General features: G+C 42.9%; 1 protein-coding gene across 1 annotated transcript in view; it reads left to right on the top strand.

Moving 5' to 3' along the window:
* Nucleotides 1–24,800, top strand: part of PRKRA (protein activator of interferon induced protein kinase EIF2AK2) — a 234,644-nt gene that overhangs the window by 109,573 nt on the left and 100,271 nt on the right. The window contains exon 6 of the mRNA XM_085645214.1: nucleotides 4,500–4,597. Within this exon, the coding sequence (XP_085501340.1) occupies nucleotides 4,500–4,597 (98 nt within the window). The remainder of the gene's footprint in view (nucleotides 1–4,499; nucleotides 4,598–24,800) is intronic.

Below are 24,800 nucleotides of genomic sequence, written 5' to 3' on the forward strand. Positions count from 1 at the left end.
CACCCTTACACTAGGGGCATCTATGGCATTTTTAGGGACCATTCCCTTAGATGATATCTGCAAAGCAGCTACATGGTCTACACCACACACATTCACAAAGCACTACTGTGTAGATGTGCAAGCAAAACAACAAGCTACCGTGGGCCAGGCTGTACTCAACTGTTCAGTGAGTGAAGCACACCTAATTTACCACTATATTTTCAAAACTTTAAACTATTTGTTAGAACTTAAATACTGAAGCGTGCTACAGTGGGTTACGTGCCGCCTTGACACGCCTAATATCTACACCCTGCTTCAAGCCAGATCGACCTGACCACCGTGCACTCAGCGTGTGCAACTATAATTGCAAACTAATATAAACAATGTATAAAATATTTGAGACATCTCAATTGCTAATCGCAGTTAATCACTATTGTTTTGGAATATACAATATAATGCTTTTATTGTTCACATATTCAAATTCATGCTGAACAAGAAACTTCATTAATAAACATTTCTACAGACATATAAATATTGCCCAATCATATAAACATTATCCAATGCATTTCGGGCTGTTGACACTTCGTCGGGGGCTTCAATCTGAAATATACCAAAAAATTTACATAAACGATGTGTCCAGCACTCGTTCTACAAAGAAGTAAGTTGTTTGCATAAACATAAAGAAGTTGAATTCAATATACATGACTCCTGTTTAAAAATGCACCAAAAACATAATAAAAACGTGAAAAGAGTGAAAGAAAAACACCACCTTCCACCGTGCGGATAAACCGACTACACAACCTTAATACCCAAAACATCACTACTACCTCAACCAAGTCGTACTCACTTCCGTCTTCAGCATGTCATGTTTCTGAAAATAAGAACATCCTTTACTCGTACAGCCTTAACCAATGTGAAAACCAACTGTTAGCATTAAAATAAATATTTACACACCTCGACCATGTTCCCTACTCAGCTCAGCTAACTGTGTTCAATGAACCTCGATGTTTCAGAAAAACTGATTATTAGCTGTAAACAAACAAAAAGAACAGTCGTGAGACTGCCTATGAACCTCTTCCAACTTAAAAACACTGGAAATCTCCAATTTCTCCACAACAATCCGCTTACCTCTACCGCGAGTCAGGCTGTACTGAAAACACTATTTCAAACCAATGCAACAGATACTGGTACTCGCCGCTAAGGGAGAGAACTGCTATTCAATCTATGCACTAGTGTATGATCTGCAGCCCATATGCCTCGAACGGAAAATGCTACTTACCAGTATGCACCTGTTCTGGGCATGTAGGGCTGCAGATTCCCACATGCCCACCCCTCTCCCCGGCTACCTCTATCTGTTCCAGTAATATCTTCATTAGATACACTATACATGGGCATCTCTTTCTGTTCTCACACAACTCCATCATTTCCCGTAATGGCGAAAAACAATCTGAAGATGGAGTCGATGCCCATGCGCACTAAGCTCCAGAGGAGTCATCATCTACATACAAAGACTCTTCCAGGACAACAACAAAGTGTAATCACCCTGGCCCACCACCAGATGCCGATCTATGCACTGGTGTGTGAATCTGCAGCCCTACATGCCAAGAACAGATGCATACTGGTAAGTAGCATTTTCCTTTTCAGCTCAACAGGATATAATTATAAACAAGGCTCTGGGGCTTCTACTAGATTCAATTAAACAAAATAAATTTGGTCTAAGTGCCTGTCAATGGCAGGCAGCTTGGTGCCTGACAAAGCTTCTAAATAAAGTTAATGTATCTTAACAATGTACATTATAAGCTGTCTGTCTGAGTTTAATAGCTTCTTATTAAAAAAGGTTTTACTTGGCAAGAGAGTTCACAGTTTCAGATCTATTATGTTTTTAGCTGCTCTTTGTACTTTTGGTTTGAAGGAATTGGTAACTAACTAATGGAGTTTACACTTAGGACTCCTTCTGAGAGGCAAGAATGGCATAATTTCTCTCAATGTTTGGATCCTCAGCAAAATCGAGACATTTGCACATGGGGAAAACTTTCAGCAAGGGAATCAAGAATTGCTTAAATAAATGCGTGGACATTGTTACCATACGACCCAGAGGGCTGTGTCACAGTTCATATGAGACTGACTCGTTTGGGAGAGAAGGTTTGGAAAAGATACCCTTTAAATTCTTTCCGACTTTACTTTGCAATTTCAGTGGTGCGACTGTCATTAGGTCTGTAATCCCAGGGACCACAATAAATCTGCCTGGTCTTCAAAAAGACAATTTGCCTCTAAAGGGATTGAATGTAGGTGCATTATACAGAGCTGCCGGACTAGGACTCTAGGGATGGAGGCTGAGGATGTCAAGGGTTGTCTCCAAAGATTTGGGGCGGACCTTCTGGTACTGTGAAACTACATGAGGCTCTGAGTCCTATTTTTGTGCCCTTTGACTCTGGCGGACAAATATCTACAATTGCCATAATAAAACCCATACCCAGGACAAAGACAATACCAGAGTTAGCTAGAACTGACTCACAGGTCCAGAAAAAACATTAATGGCATCTAGATGACGCATCCTAATCACACACTGAAGATTTTCCCTCTGTGTTCATCCTCAAAAAGGAAAAGGAGAAATACCAGTTAGCCCCACAGAGGGCTTTCGCTACCTACAGATTAGCCATGCCATAAACTCGGCTCGACCCAAAGACGCCTCCCTCCCGGCCTCCTCTCCCCTAGAGGATAGGCTCCTGTTGGACCCTATGACCCAAAAAGCCATATCGCTCACGTACAAGAAACTGATCAATAATAGGAGTGACCCGATGGCCAAGCTTAGAGCGGCCTGGGAGGCCGACGTCGGGGCATTGCCGGACGAGGATTGGAGGGAGGCATTGGCCTCCCCTAGAGAAGTGGCTATCCCCTTGCGTCTTCGACTGGTACAACTTAAAGTCCTCCATAGGGTATACTTTGACGCCATATTGTTACACAGACTCGGAAGGCGTCCGGACCCGCAATGCCTCCGGCAGTGTGCACTCACTGGCACATTTTTCACAACATATGGGAATGCCCCCACATAAGGGAATACTGGGCCGGCGTCACTAGGCAAATGGCTAGAGTTTGCGACAAGACCATACACCCGTCACCTCGGTTATGCCTGCTAAACATCTGGGAGGCGACGGACCTCACACCAGTCGAGCAAGAATGGGCCACAGGGGGATGGGGGGTAGCCAAAAGGAACATCGCGCAGCGTTGGGGGGTTGGTACCGCCCCGAGGTTAGCGGACTGGGCTAAAGACATGGACTATGCCATGCTAGCGGAGAAAACGGTGTTCACAGGGAGGGGGTGCCCGCGAAAATGGGATACCAAATGGGGCAAGTGGAACAGGTATAGGGGTAATATCTGCATCTCCCCGACAGTTGAACTTAGAAATGAGCGAAAGCGGATACAGGGGGAGGGCTACGCTGTATCAGCAGGACACTGACTAGGAAGTCCCGAGAGGAGACTGGAAGGGGGGAAACCAGGATGGGGGATGGTATGGTGGCGATGAAAGGTGGGGGAATGTCACAGGATAGGGAACAGCCGAGAATAGCTTGGCTGCTGAGTATAGGGGGTTGTGGACTGGTGGTAACGACTAATGTACGCATTTCTGCAATGTCATTGTCATGGTTATTTTCGCTGTCTTGGTTATTAATAAAAAGTGTTTTTAATAATAAAAAAAAAAGGAAAAGGAGCAATGAAGGACCTGACCGCACCATGACTTGCTCGACATGTCTATTTCGTAATCAATGAGACTTGTAGTTGGGGAGTGTGCTCAGTATGTGAATCTGCAGCACCACAGACTGCAAAACTATTTTTAGAGGTAAGTAATGTTTTCCTGATTCTGTGTGGTATTACCGAAGTGTAAGCTTTCAGAAAATGGTACTTTGTACTCTGGGTCTAACTCTGGACCAATTGTGGGCATACATTGCGAAATTTCCCATGATGTAGTGTGTAGTTGTTTTGTCAGATTCATGACTGGAGGCCACCAAATGGCGGTTACATGCGAAAATATTAGGTGCACAAACTAGCGTCTTGTGCTATGTGGCCTGCCAATTTTCACCAGGTTTACCTGGCAAAAAGCAGGAAGTAAAGCACCCTCATTTGACTTTAAATCCCATGTTGGGTGCAAATTGGGATTCATTCACGAAATGAAATTAGCCTCCTAATTGTTATCAAACCTTAATGGGATGTGAAAGGCTGCCTTATCTAGTGCTTGTGGACTACACTGACTTTACAGATGCACCAATCCGCTGTGGTGCAGGTGGTGGGAGGGAGGAGAGGTTTGGGAGGCGTTTTTACAAATATCAAATGTGTCCGAATGTTTATAATCTGCCTTAAATACTGAGGGAACAATTCTCCCTTAAATTAAAGTAGTGGCCATCTCAGTTCCTCAGGGAAGTTTTGGATGTTGGATGTTTGCAGTTGTACTGCAGTTAATCAGAATGAACTGTGCACATTATTTGTTAAATAACTGAACTTTCTTTTCCTGGCATGTTTTTATTCAGGAACAGGAACATCTAAGAAAAATGCAAAACGATTTGCTGCAGGAAAATTACTTGAAAAACTTAGGAATGTCCCTGAAGATGGCATCCATATTCCCCATGTAAGTAGTTCAATCTCCTTTACAGCACGTCAGAGCCCACACTGCGTATGCCAGAAGAAATACTGAAAGATGTGGGGTTCCTATAGCTTATGGGAAGTCAAAGGGGCCGTTGATAGGGGTTATGGCATTTCACTTCTCTGGCACTGGCAGGATTCATCTTAGATGTACAATCTATGCACCAATTTCTTGCTAGTCACGGGAGGGACCACTGAACACTTTTCTACTCTTTAGGTATCTGAAAAGATTCAAACAGTCTGAAAAAATACAAATATTAGCATAGATCTGATCCTTTTTTAACTTTATTTAATCTTTTGTTTAAACAATGCAAAATGTAAATACCTAACAACATAAACAGAGTGTAAGTACATAGTATGACAAATTGTTTTTTGCATTGGTTTACAGTTGCATATATACAGTGCTTTCTACTTAATTAAGGTATTTAGTTCATGAACCGTCAGCACCTAGGTGGCCACACCAAGAGTGAATTACGGATTACATGTAAATGATAATCATCAGGGACATTGTTGCTTGCAAAGCACTACATACATTATTTTACATGTGTGCACGTTCCCTATAATAGTAACTGCATGTTCATTTGACCCAGTTAAGGAGACGTTTTAAATTAGTTTCTGCCACTCCTGCTTCCTCATCCCATACATCAAGTTCAACCTTTTGGTTCATTGTAGTGGGACTCTCCCTTTCTAGTTTTTAGGTCGGGCCCTGAGCCAGCGCGCAAGCGCTGCTTTGGGGTTGATCTGGGGTGGTTCAGTACGGGAGAGAAGCCCCGCCCATATTTTTCATTGGCTTGTGTGTTTGTCCTTCGTAAATGCTGTCTTCTGATTGATTATAAGGCTTGTTAGTCCCTCCTTATTATGGCCATGTCGTCATCTGTACCCTCCCGTGGCTACTGGCCCCTTTACTTCGAGTGTTACAATGTAGGGTACGTGTTATGTAAACTGTGAGCACTATCTTTTTCCATGCCTTGCAAGCCTCGCTTTCAGCCAAGCCCACCCTCCAAGATTTTTCCTGTTGAGATTTTGCAGTAAACTCGGGACATGCACAGAAATTGCCTGAAAGTTAGTAGCACTACAATTTTATTATCTTTGAAAAAGCGAATTGCCGACAAAAAGCTAGCTTGCAGCATGTAAAAATATGTGATGTTCAGGGCAAAATGTTTCTGTGTGAAGTCCATTAAATTTAAAATAAGACAAATATGCAGCGATAGCATGATATTTTTGTGGGGACGTGGAAAAGCAATGCACCATGCATGTTAAAATAAATATAACTTTCTTGCATATGAAACGGATTTAAAAACATAGATGAGAACAGGGAACCTCACGTTGAACTATACAGGAACTATACAGGAGGATGTAAAAAATGTCACTCTCTTCTAGCCTTGTATACTAATATTCCACAAAGAGCAACGCTCGAAGTGATCGAGGAGGTACTTGGAGGTGAACCTTGGGAATCACCGACTCCAGTATCCTTCATCATTGAATGCGCCACCATAGCCTTGACAGAAAATTTCTTCGAATTTAAAGGCCAATTATACCACCAGACTCAAGGTACTTCCATGGGAAGTACCTTTGCTCCGAGTCTAGCCTGTTTGTATATGGCTTGGTTTGAGGGGCTACACATCTTTTGTGATACGAATCCATACCGTCACAACATTCTACTATGGAGACGATTCATAGATGATATTTTGATTTTTTGGTCTGGAGACTCTGGGAGCTACGAAGCATTCTATACATGGCTCAACCAGTTGAACCCTCACCTCAACTTCACCATCACAGTATCCCCCTTACAGATCGCATTCCTCGATCTAACTATTATGTTGAGCGAGGGTATTCTTTCTACAACTCTTTACAAAAAGAGCACTGATCGTAATAGCCTGCTTCACTTTACCAGTCACCACCCGAGAGCTCTCAAGGAGAACTTACCCTTCGGGCAGTTTCTAAGATTACGACGGAACTGCAGCACGATTGATACTTTCAAGAGCGAGGCCGAAATCCTTTCCAATAAATTAAGAGAAAGACAATACCCGCTGAGAAGCATTACCAAGTCCAAAAAACGGGCACGAAATAACAACAGAGAAGCCCTTCTAGAACCCAGAGAGAACACCAACTCTGTGTCCGACACCCTTACCTGCGTGACAACCTTCTCACCCAACACCAACCAGGTTGTTAAGGTCCTCAAAAAACACTGGAATATCCTTAATACTGGGCAAATGAATCTCGAACTACCAAGATTTGCATACAGACGCACTAAAAACATTAAAGACTTGGTAATACAAACCAGACCGAGACCCAAAACCAAATCAACACAGAACACACTCTGGCAACTGCCTGCAGTGAAGGGACATTTCCCGTGTGGCATGTGCACTGCCTGTACATTTACATCTGTACACAAAACCATCACCCTTAACACTACTTTTAATTGGGAACTGAGGTCACATACTAACTGCAATACTAGTAATTGCATTTATCTCCTTACATGTCCCTGTGATCTGTACTACGTAGGGATGACGACCAGACCAATCAAATTGCGAATCTCTGAACATCGCAGCAATTTTCGGTGTAAAAAACAGAACACCAAAATCAGTGCCCACTTTTTCGAGAAACAACATTCCCCAGACTCTGTCAAATGGCTAGTTCTAGAAACCCACCCTCAATTGTCAAAGCACAGTCTTTTTAAGAAGGAACAAAGATGGATACACCGTCTGTCTTCTCATGTCACTGGGCTTAATGATGATATCCCCTGGGGAGCCCTTAAGCTTTAACGTGACATACTCCTGGTAACTGGTTCATATTTTTCTCTCACGTTCTGAATGCATTAACATTTAAGTATGAGTTCCAGTATACACCAAGGCTCACACATCAATCCACAACCCTTTGATGTATCTTATCAAGGTTTTCTTGGCAACCTGCCTTTACTTTGTACCCAATTGATATTAAAACTTTATTGACACTTTGCTTCCCAAACCAAGATGGCTGACGATATTGTCCTTCTTTGCTTTTTACAAATTCACTCACTGTTATAGAGTTCGACTTATTAGAAGCATTCTATCCATTTTGTAAATATAATACACTGCGCACACACACAGCGCGTATACATTTTCCCAGCCCGTAATTACAGAATCCTAGCTACTCGCGCGAATCGCGATCACGTGACCCCGTCACATGACGTGACCGGAAGTATTTATTCTCGAGCGAGCGCTCAGGTCGCCACCTCCCAGACTTGGTGGACCGGGTAGGTCATATGTCAGAGCGTGTGCGGGGCAGACGTAAGTACATACACGGAACCCGTGTTTTCTCTCTCTTTTTCAATTAACAACCACTCGTCCTCTTCCCCAAGCGCTTGTATCACACTCGCGAGGCACGCACTAGCTTGTTCCCTTAACCGCTGCCATTTGGCTGTCAGCATCGGTTGCTACAACTAGGCTCTGGCCTAATTCACTATTGCTTACTATTAATTCCACCTAATTTAGGAACGCTTTGAATATCATTGTTATAGTAGAGGGACCTCATTGCTCTAGTTGCTACATAATCTTCATAAATAGCCAGTTCTAAGCAACATGTTATTTCCCCTACTCTGACATCATCGCACATCCTTTGGGAACGTAGTCTGTCCATGGGGCCAATCAATCAGCGTATTCTTGTTTCTACTAAGTTTTAAAGCGCTTTATGTCCCCACATGTGCCAGCTGTGATTTCTGCATTATGTAAGCCCGTTGTCACTCTCTAGTTTAGACCTACTTTTAGAGGTCCTTCGCCGCACGCTGAGTCCACCCAGAACTGTTGTGGCCTGCAGTCCTACTGATTAGGGTGAGTCCAACGCTGGTTTCTGCCGCTTTGATTGTTTTTACATGTTCCACATAGGTGTTTAGCCACTTTAGTTCACCATGATGGTACACCACTTTTTAGGAGCAGCTGTTGACGCTCGAGCACCAGCAGTCACCACTGTTACATTTTTAACTATGTTGGAGAATGAATCACCTTGTAAGCCTTTTTGTTTGATTTATAATCCCTGATACCTGTGGCTTTGTGTCCCCACACTGACCAATTTAATGTACTGTTTTTTCTGCAGGTAGCACCAGACTTCAACAGGTATTTTAGGATTAAGTTTGTTGTTCACATGACCAACTATGATTAGGAGACCACTATACCTTAGATAGTCCCCTGTTACTATTGTAGATATATTTTTTGATAGGTCCTGACGAATCGCGAGCGCACGTGCTCACTGCGAGAAACATGTTGACCACCAATCCCATGCACTACAACTAGAGACATTACACTCTACTTAGTGCTACACACACCTTTTTAACCAGGGAAGGAGACCGTTAAAATTAATAGTTTTTTCACACTGGTACTTTCGACCCTGTTTTAATTCACTTTTATATCTACAACACTTAGGCCCACACACCCGCACTTCACCTGACGGCTGTTGGATTAAAAGAACTCCGATAAAGTGCCCCTTTTTAGGGAGCCCGTTAGGCATTGCACCGCCGGCCCGACGAGGAGCAGCCCAGATGATGAAGCATGACACCTGAAAGGGTGTGTGAGGGCATTAAAATCCAACAAAAGGATTACCCACTTTACACATAGTATACATGGAGTCCTTCCAGGCTTAATTTACTGATTCATCTCCTCTTCTTTCCTCTCCCTGAGGAACTACTGGTAGTCTTCTTTCTTATAACTTCATTGCCGGGGCACCTTACCAGTTTGGACCTCCCACTCACTCTTTGTGAGCGGAAAACGCCCCCCTGATCCCTCTCCTTTGGTACATATACTCTCTTCTATACGTCATACTAAGCAAACATGCTACAGCCTCCTTCCTCCTCGGTATACAGATGGCTGTCAGAACCTAGAGCTTTAACACGGAAATGCCAATTCATCTTACTTGAGATGCTGTTTGTATATGCTTATATGAGGAATGCATTGCAAGGTGTCCTGGCTTTCAGCTGTTTGCTGTGATATTGATTCTCAGATTAATGGTAGGAAGGCTGTTAAGCGGTGCTCCTCACCACAACACAGACATGCACATTTTGAAACGTTTTTAAGTCTATAAAGCATTCACTGAAAAATATTTGGAAATCTATGAATTGTAGACATACGCTTACGATTTAGGTAAATGTCAAAGCTCTTAAGATGCCCAAGTTTTTGAGTAATCAGACCATTATGTCGTGTTTTTCTAGCAATTGTAGTCCTGGATGTAGAGTGAGATAAACAGCACTACAAATACCATAATGAAAGTTAAAAAAGGAAAACTTGACTGGATATGCTCCTCATGCATAGATTGTGACCTCTGGAGCTAATGTGCAAAACGTTCTTGCACTTTTAAAGCTGCGGGTGCAAACATGCAGGTTTTACGACCTGAAAAAAAAAAATTGCTATTACAAAATTCGGAATCACAAATAAATGTGCAACCCGCAATGTCTATATTGCGGCTTGTAAGGTAAGCGGGCCCTCGTCCATCCTTTCAAATCGCAGCCACATGTCAATGCTTTGCCACTGCTAATACAGTCACAAACCGTTGATGAAATACTGACACATGGATTGTCCTGGGAATGCATTTGTAAAGTTAAAGCTTCCTGTGCGCAACAGCTGCACTTCATGAATGACAGCAGTGGGCTCATCGGACGGCTGCATGGCCCTACTCTGATGATGACTTTCACTCGTGCTCTTTAGAACCTTTCTTGTAGTGGCAAAGGTGTTTATCAGTGCCTTGATCCAGTGCATAGTGGACTTAAGAATGCTGTATTTAACTTCATGTTCACAGTTCCTTGTGAGGTCGATAGCAGAAGTACCATGGAGTTGTGTAACAACAAATGTTTCACCCATGGGGTGAACAAATGCTTTACAGAAACACATTATGTTAATAGACTGCTCCTCACTGAAAACAAGGCCGCTAGAAGAGGGCTAGGTCTCTTGCGTCGAGCACACCTCTCCAAGAAATCTTTCATCTTCATTAACTTCCCTTCCACAGGTGGAATGTTTGTAAAAAAAAACAGTGCATTTATTGCAAGGCCACTCCCAACACAGGCCCACGGATGTTCGAGCACCTTTCAAAAGGTATTCTTACTAGAAGCCTCAGCTCCATGCCCACCGACTTGTCTCTCAGACTGGCAACCAACAGCTCCCATACTAAACATTGTCAGCAAGTGAACCCAACCATTGGAATTTGGGACAGCTTGGGGGAGCTCTAGCCAAACACGTTTGGATCAAGCATTTACAATGCAATGACAATGCCTTTCATTTATGTGTTTTAAAAACATGCACGCAGTGCGTAAACACGCACTTTGTACTTATAGTCCTTGCTTATGAGAAGCATGGCTGGCAGTAAAAAAGGCACAGTTGCTGCCAGCCCTACTTCTCGTAAGCAACGACTATAAGTACAAAGTTCGTGTTTACGCACCGCTTTCAGGTTTTCAGAACACATATATAAAAGGCATTGTCATTTACAATGCCAATAGCTCAAGCTCTCGCAAGACCTATTGCACTCTTTAGATCTTTTCCCCTGTGAGACATCTTTTTTTTGAAAATCAATTTTATTGAAATTTCCAAAACAGCCAAACAAACAGCACCATACAGAAGTACATCGAATAGTCAGACCAAAATAGCCACAATCCACATCGATACATTGAATGACATAAGTGCAGAGCAGAGACCAACACATCCATAGGCAACCCGTAGGTCCACCCAGCCCACCCTACATCTCCATCACTCCCACCCACTTCCCCCACATTCGTCGAAATTTCTCAGGGCAGCCTCTGGCCACATAAAGAGGCCTTTCCTGTGCGGCACAACAGTCTACGCCTCTGCGCCAGTGGGCCAATTTTGGCGCGGTGTCTGTCAACCATTGGGCAGCGACATCTCTTTTGGCTACCACCAAGGCCGTGTTGAGAAAGAGCTTCTCGGCTCTGTTGCCGTCCAGGCCATCAGTGACGCCCAAAAGAACGTGCGTGGGATCCAAAGGTATCTCCCAACCCCTGTGTGACATCTAATGAGAAATTCAAACCTTTTTAGGTGAAGGCAGTGCCCCTCTTCACTAGTACAAGACCCAGTGCTAAATATTTGATTGAGCACTAGCTTTTTTGACTAGTAGTCCCAACAAACATTCTTAGATTTTATCAAAGCTCCATTCCCAAAAGCCAGCCAGGTGTGCAACAGCAGCATCCCACAAACCAGCTGTCATGGGGCACTGTCGCTAGGTATGACAGAATTTGTCAGTTTCGATTTTGCATTTAGTGCAATATGATGTACAGCACTCTTGGTTTGGCACAAATTCATTATAAGCAAAATACAACTCATCCAAAATTTTGCCAAAAAACTTCTTCTCCACCTTCACCCAAGAGAACGCATGACCACAGTCCTGCAACCGCTCCACTGGGTACCTATAGCTAAAAGGACAATGTTCCAAGCACTCGTCATTGTCCACTGAGCGTTCCAAGTAAAAGGACCGCTATACCTACAAGTTAAATTCAAGCAATACAGACCAAACAAAATATTACTCTCTAGGGTTCCATCACTTATCGTACCACCTTATCGTAATAAAATCGTAGGAGACCCAGCTTTCTCAGTACAAGCTGACAAGCTCTGGAACTCCCTACCAGCAAGCATTAGAAGCACCCAGGAGCATATACACTTCCAAAGGCATTTGAAAAGTTGGCTCTTTCCTAGATAACTGCATCCAGGCAGCAGAGCCCAGAAAACACCCTGAGGCACAATCCTCAGCGTACACCGCTACAACCCACAAACTGCAAACAACTCAACCAGCAAACTGCTTTCGTTATGCAACCTAGCAAAAAGGGCTGATCTAGGGTTTGCTGTGGCATTATATATAGTATGGACTTCCATATATAACTGTTATGGCCAATAATAATACTAAAACAATAATACACTGCAGCCCATAACAAATAGTAATTTATACCTATTAAATTCACATAATCCATATCTGCTATGAGGGTTGTCCGTCACCAGCACTGAACAGACAAAAAAAACAAACCCCACCAAATGAACAGGCATGGAATAACTGAAGAGATCTGTCGCACATTACTCGAAAAATTTGGAGGACTTTATTATAGTCTATTCACTGCAGTTCCCAAATATCTATACAGTCTGACCACTTCTTAGAGACAATCCGATATGGGATGACATTAAAAATTCCCATCTCTACAGATCTCTCTCCCTCCAGCTATGCCAGCTCAGGACCACAACTTTACACAAAATCTCAGACTGGACAACCCAGTGCATTAACCAGTTAAGCAGACTATATCATATTCCAAACCATAATCGGGAGATGCAGAGCTTTTCAAAGCCAACAGATGCACAGTTTATGGTTTTCAGTACGCTGTCTCTTATACTTCATTATCCAACGCACTGTAACAGGCTGCGTCCCATAACAAAATAATCGCACCTGGGTGATCATCGCGCAGGAAATAGAAATACTTCCCACATAGGATCAAAACAAAAACATCCTTACAGCCTCACTCCCTACATTGTGTAGCATGCCACTCATGTAGACAAGTGCTTCATCGCCCCACATAATGGTTGTAACCACTCCATAAATGCTGCGAATACAGTATACTCATGAGGCATTTATTGTGTATTATTTTAGTCCGTCATCAAGTGATGCTAAAAAACGTTTAATTTGCACACTTGCGTGCAGATTAAGATTCTGTATATAGGTTTCCCGATTTATGCCCTTGTATAGGTACAATTCACATTGCCCTTTTTTGGACCTAGAAATCCAGCCCTTATTTAGACATTGTCCGTACAAACCAAATACAGGCATGACCACCTACATCCGTCCATCCACGTCACAACGAATTCTTGGAAAACCAGACCCTTAAGCATTTAGGAATTACCCTAAGCTTGAATATTGATTTCTCCAAGAACTCATTAAGTATGCATGATCATCTATTCCTTAGGGGTTCATTTGTGACGTTCCTCTGCCCAAATTGTACGTCAAAATTGGCATTCCTAGACACCTTCAAGGTATAAATATACCAGCACTTGCCCTGGCAAATTGCGGTTCCCGGAGGATTCGATCCAACCCTGACTACGTGGTTCGCCACGGCAAGTTCGGAAGGAGATCGAGTTCCAGCCTGATGCACTGACCTGATGCTGCCATCCTCCTTGCTGAGAATCCAGCTCCAGTGCTCTCTGACTTCCCATGCGGGGGGTTAGACTATCGAGTCCAGAAAAGAAATTCCAAAATCTCTCATTCTCTGGTATGGAGCGGACTAGAACTTAGATAAACTTTTGGCAACTCTTGGCTAAACTAAAATATAGCTAGCTATACTTTAGAAACAGCACCTACTTCAAACCTCGTACTGCACTTAGGTTAGGTACAATGGGTTAGAACAATTTAGAAGCATCAGATGAGTATCACATTTTAGCATTATGTTATTTATGTATGTATTTTGATTTAATATTGTGTCATAGCTACAAACCATGCTATTGCAGTATTATTTTCTCTTACTGCTAGCCTCGTACATATTGTTCTTCGCAGTCTGTCTTATGATTGTAGCAATTCATATCTCTTTCATGAGAAATAAGACTGTTCAATAAACCCTTTTAATGAAACAACCGTCTCTCTATTTCTGTGCAACTGTGTAGAAACGAAGCATGCATGATTGACTGAGTGAAACTGTTATCTATTGTTTCCACGATTCTGAGATTGTTCCGACTCTAAGGGAAACAAAGTTGTCATGTTTATGCGGTTGTCAGAGACTAACCCTTCTTGTATATTCGAGAAGTTTCTAGTGACCTCTGAGTTAGCTGGCACACACAAGTAATTAAGTTTAATATACTCGATAGAGACATACTGACCTTAGTCCTATGTCAAATCTATAGTGTATGTTACTCCAATGAGCAGAGGCTATCAGGGATATAGGAACTACACTAAAACACTGTACGCCACTCTGTGTCTGATCAGGAGGTGATTAGTTTATACTATTTTTATTACTGACTGTAACTAAGCCCAGACCTGTAAATACTCAATAAAGCAGAGTTTCCCAAACTGTGGATTGCAACTAACTGATGGGTAGCAAGTCAATGTTTGGTGGGCCGTGAAACTCCAAGCAATAAATAAAGATGCCTTAAAATTCTGTATTTATCTTGTCACTTTTGCTGCATTTCAAAGACCAGAATGTCAGGCTATGTCTTCTGACAAATTGCTTCTTATGCTTTTAGGTCTCGCCTAGGCAGCGCTTGCGCTGTTTCTTCGAGACATGCTGTATTCAAGGTATTCAAAAGGCACAGATGATGGCCGGAATGCAGAGCAAATCAAACATTCACCCCCAGTCAGTAGATCTGGGTTAAATCCATCGTTCTTTTGCTCGCTATGCCATCCCAGTTTAGACCCAGCCAGTAGATCTGGGTTAAATCCATCGTTCTTTTGCTCGCTATGCCATCCCAATTTAGACCCAGCCATATGTTAATCAGTCTTGACCCTGTGCCTCATGGGAACAGTCCAACCCGAACTGCCAAGCCAGGTCCCCATTGGACCAGAAACAAGCATCCTGGGACCGGTTTCGGGGCATCACCCCTCATCAGCCAGGCTAGCTTGAATCCAGTGGCACAGTGAGCCTGGAACCCATGTCTGGGCATACCCGGCGCACCTAGGGCGAGGAAGCAACAGACACACAGATGATGGACGGAATGCAGAGCAAATCAAACATTCACCCTCAGTCAGTAGATCTGGGTTAAATCCATCATTCTCTTGCTCACTATTCCACCCCAGTCTAGACCCAGCCATATGCAAATCAGTCTTGACCCTGTGCCTCATGGGAACAGTCCAACCCGAACTGGCATTAAGCTCCGCCCATGTTCCTCTCATACATTTTTATTTGCTCATTGCAATGTCTTTAGGAATTCTTTTATTTCATTGGTTTATTTTGTTAGTCCCCCCCTTCCTGTTTAATACCTCCCTCTCTACTGTTAACTCCCATGAGGACAGCCCCTTTTTACATCTAACATTACTCTTCACGTTTTATTTACAGTTTCAAAGCACTCTTTTGTTAATCACTTTTTTGTGGTAGCTGGTGTTGCAGACACAGCTATACACTCTCCCGCACCCCAACCCTGACTCATCAGATGCTTATGAGGGTGGCTGTTCCTTGCACTCCCCCCTCCTGCATTGCCACATATGGCATTGTTGCTCTTCATGTTTCCCACTGCATTTGTATTCTAAAAACAGTAGCGTGTTTAGGCATTTCCATTTTCTTCAACAGTAGCGTGTGTAAACAAACTTTTTTTAAGCGATGCCTCCTCTTTTGTTTTGCATGGCGCGGCCTGTTCCTTGAACCTGTTTTTGCTTCCCCCCGTCCGCTTAGCATTATGAGCACATTCTCTTAAACAGGCAGCAATGCTTTCTCGTTCCTCCTCCCGCAGCTATTCCCTGCTTTGTCCGACCTCCTTCCTCTCTCGCTCCTGGGTTCTCTTCTGGGATGCCCTGCTTCATGTTTCCAGCGGCATTTCTATTTTTAAAACAGTAGTGTGTGTAGCCATTCTTTAACAGTAGCCTATGTAAACAAACCTTCTGGAAGCCAGCACTGTCTTTATTTTGTTGTGCGTGGTGTGTTCCTTGAACCTATTTTTGCTCCCCACCCCTCCCGTTTTGCATTAGCCCTCCCCCCAACCTCTCAGCACCAACGTAGCCTTTCCCTTAATAGACGGCCACGCTTCCTCATTCCTCCTCCTCCAGCATTCACTGCGCTGCTCGACCTCCTCCCTCATTTCAGAGGGTCTCTCCGCTCCACCATGGCCATCACGATGCTGCTGCGAGTGGGCACGAACGGGCCACCTTGATTCCCCCGCCCCGTTAGTTTGACTCAAATCCACTTTTTACTGATTCTTTTTTAGTCTTTCAGGAGTGATTGGACTGTTAGGAATTATTTTTATTTCCCTTAAGTCTAGTCCAATTCTGCAACCACCATGTCAGACGTGAGCACAAGGTGGCCTGATCGTATGATTCATGACATTTTTTTTCCTCTGAAAATATCTAAGGAGCTAAATTGGTTCATTGTGAAGAGCTTGTTGTTTCTGCTCAGATTTCACAAGCTTTACTTAATCTTGCATTACTTATAAGTGTTTGCTCTTTCAAGGATTTTGTTCCTTATTTTTGTCAGGCAGCATATCACTCTCATTTCCCCTCCCTCATAACCTATGTCCAGGTCCACCAGCACCGCAAAGACGTTACAAATTGCCATAGCGCTATGCAAATATAATCACTTCAATGCACGTAAAAAGACAAAAGTAAAAAACATTATCGTTTTCAACGCCAAGAGCTATAACTTTCACAAATTCGAGACCTATTTCATTGCAAATGCTTGTTTAACATGAGGATTAATGTTTAAAGACTCACTTTGCAGTCAGAGAAAGTAAGGTACATTGAATTATGGGAGAATCTTGCTGTGGTACAGTGAGTGTGAATGGAAAGGCTATCGGGTGTCATTTCTTTGTTACACACAACAAAATGTAAATAATTATAAATGAACTGTACACATTCAGCAGTTAGGAAAGCAAAAATGAAGCACATTATATTGTAATTCTGAAGTGTGATGGAACAAAGATTTCAATGGGATCAAAACAAATCAAGACACTTGGTGAGGCACAAATGGATTCACTGAAACCGGATTACCACACGTTATTATATTATTGTGTAATACAGTGTTTTCAGTTAAACTGTAAATCTATGTATGTTTAGTGGCCATTTCAATGAAAAATGTGCTGTCTGTAAATAACAGTGTGCTACCACATATTCTTTTATTACACTAAAAGATTGATGCCTTGTGTCCATCAAAGCTAGGTGGGTCACATAGATTTGTTGCCTCAAAAAGCGGGTTGTGGTTCTAAAATATTAAGGAAGCGCTGCTCTAAAGTCCTGTAGCAGTAGTTCAATAGTTTAAAACACCCTGTATGTTTGAAAGCAATGACGCAGAATGACATGCTGCTATATATAAACCACATATAATATGATTGCTCTATAGGCATACATGAGTCCAGATCAATCTGTTGTACTAAGCATAATGTGTGGTGCCCATCACAGCGACCTATTTTGGCTTGAGTTGAAGGTGTAAGTTGCAAATCAATCTGAAAAATTAATTAATGTCCATCCTGTGTGTTTTAGGTGGTTCCACTGCCCAGTTTGATTCTGTGATGAGACAGTTTTATAATTGTTCTACTTGTACAGAATGAACTTCTTCTTTCTGACGTTCATAGTTGAAGAAGTAATATTGACACAAAGTGCATTTTTCAGTAAGAATCTTCATGTTATTGAAAATATCTGTAAATGTTAATTTTTAAGTACCACAGCAGAGTTCCCTAGTATGTTTCAAAGCTTTCTTTTGTGAATAAGAGGCTTGTGCTGTTAGAATTGTTAATTATGTTATGATGACCAGCTGACATTTTTGCTTTGCCAATGAAGCAAGGCATACATGAAATTAATTCAGTTTTGTATCGTCGGTGATCTGTTGCATGCAAGATTTGATAGAAGTAAACAAATGGTTTACAGCACAAGTGACAAAACTTACCAACACTCCGCCTAGTGAATGCAACAGGAAAGTAAGATGAATGCTTGCAGTCTCTCTTGGGTTTAATTCAGTAGATGTCCTTTAGTGGAATTGCAGAAAGGTTCCTAGGAGATGTGCTCCTTTTAACACGGTGAAAGGACCAATTTGTCTGCGGTTCCACGTTGACTGGAATTTCCTAATCGAGCAAGTCATGTCCATTTGATCTTTGAGTAAAAATGTATCTTTGTACTAATCCACAAAATGAAAGCTGCTCTTGACATGTCCATTTAGGTATATGTGCATAGCAAATGTTTATTCATAGGGCTTGATAAAATGATAATCCTGCTGCATGAATGAACATTATCTGCTACATGGTGAGGAATTTTATAGTGAATATAAACCTGTTGACTCTTGGAAGCGATGGCAGGATCACAGAGTGCATGATGTTTATCCCAGTTACTGTAACAGGTTGGTGATACCTATATATAAATTGCTGCTTGCCATGTATCTACTCTTTCAACTCATTTCCTGACTTCAGAAGCCACCAAGCACCATCAGTATCTTTTGGGGCAGCTTTTGAGAGTCCTGTATCTCCAAAAAGTGTATTCTGGTCTACTGCAGTCCAGTAACAGCTCAGTGTGTGACTATTGCTGAAGTACATGCACATGGGAGATGTGGGACAAAGATGGGAATCCCAACAGTGATTTGTTATGGTGTTTTATTTTGAATGACCCTTTTCTGCTGTTTGAGTGTGTTAACGTTATTATATCAGACTGCCTGTACTTGACACCAGAGGCAGAAAAGCTAGCTCTAAAGTTGTTTGCCCTCTCAATGATTCTGGTGTTTTGTCAGTGGAAAGGATGCAAGACTCTCAATTGCACCACCAACCTTCCCACATCACTCAATTCATTACTGTGAAAGAGGCGTCGTTAAGCGACATGTTTGAACTGCAAAATGTTCATGATATTACAAGTGATGGTTACTTTGCGGAAAAATCCAAAGGACAGTTGAACAGGAAACTATGCAATCAAAATGCACTTGCATTAATTCATTGGAGGAAGTAGACCAATTTTATCTAAATATACCATCAGAAAAGGCTGGGGAATCCATGGAGGGAGAAGACTTAATGTCTCACAAAGGAAGATTGTTTTATTAACTGACATACTCAGCACTATAACACATATTTTGTAGTCTCTTGTGCATTGGCTGCCACCAGCATCTTTGCAGAAGCTGTCTTAAAGAAGGGGCTTTTCCTTCATGACCCCACACATAGGCAATCTAGGTTTACCATCATGTTCATTCCAGAATACTTGACTGGGGAAGATATTGGATGAGTCCTAGTTTTAAAAATTGCCTATATTGCGATTTTTGGATTGAGTTTTGTATGTAACCCAGTTACAGCAGGCTTTTACTGCAATCTTTGTGGGTGAAACAGCTGTAGCATTCATTGGCTTCTTTCCCCCATAAAAAGTTTGGATGTGGGGGATGGCTCGGCTCCCAGTTGACCACTCGGCTGCTTTCCTATAATTAGAGCCTTCAGATACTGAAGGGCGGCTGACTAATAGTAGAGCAAAAATTAGTTGCAGCCAAACCCCCTTGTCCTGGGCAACATTAGATATTTAAGGGCCCTTCAAGTTCTGGCATTTGACCATATGAAGCTACTAGCTATTTCTTCCATCCGCTTGAACCAGCATTTTTCACATTCCAAAGGGATAACCCTAAAAAAAAATAAAGAATACTAGATTAAAATAAGTGTTTTGATTAAGGTACACCACCCCACTATTGATAAATGTAAATTATCCACCCTCCGGAAATCCCTTGTAGTATTCTGCAGCACCGGGGCCACATTCAGTTCAGCTATCTTCTCCACCTTACTCGAGATGTTAATTCCCAAATATACGACATGTCCGTGTACACTAGCCATCTGCCGGGCGGTGCACCAGTGGGTGCTGTTTTACCTTTGTTGGGACACTGAGGCTCCCAGAAGAAGTGGCCCACCTGACCACAACTAAAACATTTCTTGGGACTCCTCTGAACAGGCTTATCTGTCGGGGCCCCTGACTTCTTCTCAGGAGGAGGCTAGGAGCTCTTCCCAGGGTTCCCTTGGGAGTTACTTTGGGGCCCTTTCTGGAACTCCCTCTGTTTACCCTTGCCCCCCTCCCCTCCCCCACTCTTCTGCTGGGGACCCTGCCCACCTTTGGCGAAGTCTCCCACTTGACCCTTGTGGACCTGGGTACTAACCCAGCGGTCTGCCTCCTCAGCAAGCTTCCTAGGGATAGTCAGCTTACTATCAATCAGGTGCTGGCGTAGCTCTGGAAAACAATTACTGGACAAGTGCTCCTATGCAATCAAATCATAGAGCGCTTCAAAATCATTCACTTTGCTACCCTTCACCCAAACATCCAATGATCTGCAAAAAATAGACATATATTCCGCCCAAGTACTTGACTCCAGCTTCTTACAATTTCTAAACCTTTGTCTATACAGCTCTGAGGTCAACCCATACCTGGTCATTAAGGCTTCCTTCATGTGAACATGGGAATTCTGGTCCTCAGAGGGCAAGTCTAACAAGGTGTCCAGCCCATCACTGAGAAACCGCCCCCACAACCCCGCTCCCCAATCCTTCTCAGGGACCCTGTAGGAGGTCATAGCTACTTCATAGGCGTTAAAACCATTGCCCAATATCTTCATGCTTGTGGAACTCCTTAATTACATCTTTGGGGATGAATACTCTTGTTTCTACAGGCACGGATGGTGTTCGGCCCCAGAGGGAGTAATTTCTAAACTCTTGGCTTTCAAGTACAACTCCCTCAGCATCATCTCATGCTCCAAATGCATTCTCTTTTCTTCCAAAGCTAACTTCTTGCTTTCTAATTCCAGCTGACCCCTGAGTTTGAGCTTGGCTAGCTCCATCCTATGCATTCTATCCTTCTTCCTGTCCTCCAGCTCTTCTGGGGACTGGCCCTTTGAAGAAACTGCTGCCTGCCCTGGAAGGTGCTTTCTCCCCGATCAGGCCCAATGGCCCATCTAGCTGCCCATCTGTTTTCTCTGCCTCATCCCTAGGCTCTTCAGGATGCTCAGGAGCATTTCTATATTCCAACCAGGCCCTCAGCACCTTTTGGAACTCTTCCTTCTTGGTGATGCCTTTCACAGGGACTTTAAATCTTTTAAGCTGTGGCACAGTGTAGGTATCAACCCCATCTTCTTCAAATTGTAGATCCATAGATGCATTGGATGCTGCTTTGCTCATGGTAACAAGGATTGGCAGTTTTTAGCAAAAATTAGGAAAATATTCTTTCAAAAATGTATGTGGTTGCTTTATGGTCTGCACTCACTAGTAGTGTACACCAATCACTGTATACGAGTCCCAAATGCAAGGCCAAATCCTCACCGCTGACCACCAACTGCAACCACTCATTAGCCACTCTCTGGCTTTTGTTCATATTCAAACACTACCTAGATACTTTGCCAATCCTTAATGCCTCACTCTCCACTCCCCTTAATTCTGTTTCAGGATCAGGTGTAACCAGGGCAGTATCGTCTGCATAAGCTAATGCTTTTGTGCTTAGGCCATGCGAAACCACCAGAGCAATTGGCTCATTATTAATGAGTCTCCTTATTACTGGATCAATGTACAATGCAAATAGTAGGGGCAAGCAAGGTTACCCCTCCATTTTGCCTCTCTATTATAGAAAATGCCTACTATTCTGCCCCCACTATTTGCATTGTGGCTTCAGGCTTTCTGTACAGTGCCTGTATCAGCCTGGTCCCAATTGGTTCATCTAAGTACGGCATACAAATACTCCCATGCCACCCGATCAAAGGCCTTTTTGGCATTGAGTGATATCAGGGACATGGGATCACCTGTAATTCCAATGTTAATTAATAATACCATTGCATGTCTTGTGTGGGCCCCCTTCCAGGGATAAACCCATGTTTCCATGGGATACCAGTTTGCCAATCACTTTGCTTGGCCAGGAAGCTAAGATCTTAGCGTATAGTTTTGCATCCCCATTTATTAATTAAGTGGGCCTCTAAGACCCTAGTTCAGTTGGAGGCTTCCCCTTTTTCTTAAACACTACAATATTAGTAGTGACCCAGGACAGGGTAGCTTGCAACCCACCTTGCACTTCCCTGAATAAACAAATTAAATCGGCCCCTGTTATTGGTTGAAGCTGTGTGTTTCTGCAGCCGGTGAATACCAATTGCTGAATACCAAGGCTGAGTAGTCTTGATCCTGCCTCATGCCTTTTCTTCCACCACCAAAAACTCCCTGCCCCTTTATTTAAGTCTTGCAGGTTCTTTGTCTTGTTTCCATCTTTCTCTTCCTCTCCCCCTTTTGTGTTTTTTCTCTCTGCTATCAGGGTCTAAAAGATAAGTGCTGGTCCCCTCAAATAAGTCCCGGTGAGCCCCTCTGCAACCTTCGGTTCAAATTAAGCACTATGGAAAACCAATCGGGAGATCCAGAAGTAGACAATTCTCATGTGTCCCTTGAAGAAGACTCATCTTTGAGTTGGTTTTCTCAGCCACCCACTGCCTGCTGCTCCCTGTGGGATACCGTGTAATAAAGGTTTGTGTCTGAGAACTCCAAATCTCTGCATAGCACAGATAATTTTAAACTGTTGAACTGAATTCTACTACACTTCCTCAGTAATACAAAGACACCTGTAGCTTGTCTAACTCTATTCCTTGAGCAGATGTTGCAGAAACGAGGGCAGTGAGGCAAAATAAAGCAATTTTGGTAAGGGACTGCCCATCACTGATGGCAACTATGTGTTCCAAAATGCCGTCAAGCATTTATGCCCAGTTACTATTCTAACCATAGTGAGTGGGCATTGGGATTCATTAGTGTGTGCATTATGAGTACACAAATAAAAAAAGTTGGTAGCCTCCCATTTAAAGCAGATGTCTGGTAGGTTTACTCTTCCAAACACTTCAACCGCCCTGCTGAAACAGTTTTGACTGAGTTGCCCCAATTGCTATTTATTATGATGTTTCCTCAAACGGAGTCAGCTAATGCGGAAGAATGGGCATGCACTGTACTGCATTAGCTTTCTCAAATATATAATCAAAGTCTTGAAAAACCTCTCGCAGGCAACATAGTTCTTTCCACTTCTCTTCCAGGGTATCCTCAACAATAGTCCTAAGCACTGAATATTCCCGCCCATGCGCTGGGACCCCGGAATATATATATAAAAAATGATATATGAAAACATATATATATAAATAAATATATTTATCCACGACCAACTCCGACACACATAATTACTCAGCCAGATACCGGCACAGTAGCTCCAGTCTTCAAGTAAGTTTATTGTTTATTTACGGGCTGTAATACGTGCCTTGTTCACACCAAAAATATCTATAGATAGATAGATAGATAGATAGATAGATAGATAGATAGATAGATATATATGTCGCCAGTAGGTAGTTATAGTTCGGACCAAGTTTCCATAGGAAGAGCATTTTTTGTTTTGCTTATAACTTTGGCGTTGTTTGATGAATCTTCATGACATTTTCCAAACTAATTCTTTGTTCATATCAGGTCCTATGTTGAAAGTTTGGGGGTGATTCGTCAATGGGGGGGCCGAGAAAAAAGGGGGGTCCCAAAACTTGTTTTCTCCATGTTAATTTCTTTAGACCAGGCTACAGGTCAAACGGGTGAACGGAATTACCCCAAATTTGGCAGGGAGAAGGGGCTTTGTCTAGAAAGCATGCTTTTGTGTATTTGGTGTAAATCCGTTCAGTAGTTTTTGAGAAATATTGAAATTTGCAGATATTGATATTTGGGAATTCTGTCATCTGATTGGCTGAGGCGTTACGAGCACGAGCTTGCTGCTTATTGGCTGCGAGCGGTTGCAACTAGGAAGTGTTGGCAGCCAGTTTGTGATTCTGTTGAAGCGAGTAAGGGGAAAAGGCGAAGAGTAGGAAAGCGGAGGGTAGGAGCGCTGTGAGCTCTGTGGGGTGGTTAGGGTGTGTTATACAGGGAGTAAAGTGCTGTTTTGCCCAGAGTGAGATGGTGCTGAGGTGAGGTGCCGGTACACTCTGGGATGAAACCGTGAGCTGATTGCTGTAAACTGATGTGCTCTGGGCGCTGTAGCATACTGGCCACTGTAGCATAGCTGTGCAAGTGGTGTTAGTATGGGTTTAGACTATAGCGGGAGTGGGAAGCAAACTACTCGCCCTTACCGGTCTGAAGACTCGAATGGAGTGTTTTAGCAAGCAGGAATAAAGAAATAATCGTTAAGAATATAATGCAGAATGTTGCAATGCCACAGAAGACACATGGTGAAATCAGGTGTGTTTAAGAAAGTGGCTGTGTGGGATAATGCGATGAAGTCTGCAAGTTATATAAAAAGTGTCTTTATTTAAGTGCCAGAAATGGACCCACTGGTGCAAGAGCCAACGCATCCAACTGAGGCAAACTCCAACCGCTTCTGCTGTATTCAAACCTAATCTCCTGCATCAGTCAGTTCCACATTACATTTTACAGTTCCATATGACATAAACAATACCTATTAGACATGAATGACTGTAAATTGTAGAATGAAAATAAAGGTAGGATACGATTACCACACTGTGCCAACCAGTTCCTAAACAATGCCGTGTTTTTAATCTTGATCGCCAGCTCGTGAGCAGAGGCTGAGGATGAGCTAATTTGTGTGAAAGGGCTTTGTGGAGAACAGGC

The sequence above is a fragment of the Triturus cristatus genome, chromosome 3_1, assembly GCF_964204655.1.
Source record: "Triturus cristatus chromosome 3_1, aTriCri1.1, whole genome shotgun sequence".
Classification (NCBI taxonomy): Eukaryota; Metazoa; Chordata; class Amphibia; order Caudata; family Salamandridae; genus Triturus; species Triturus cristatus.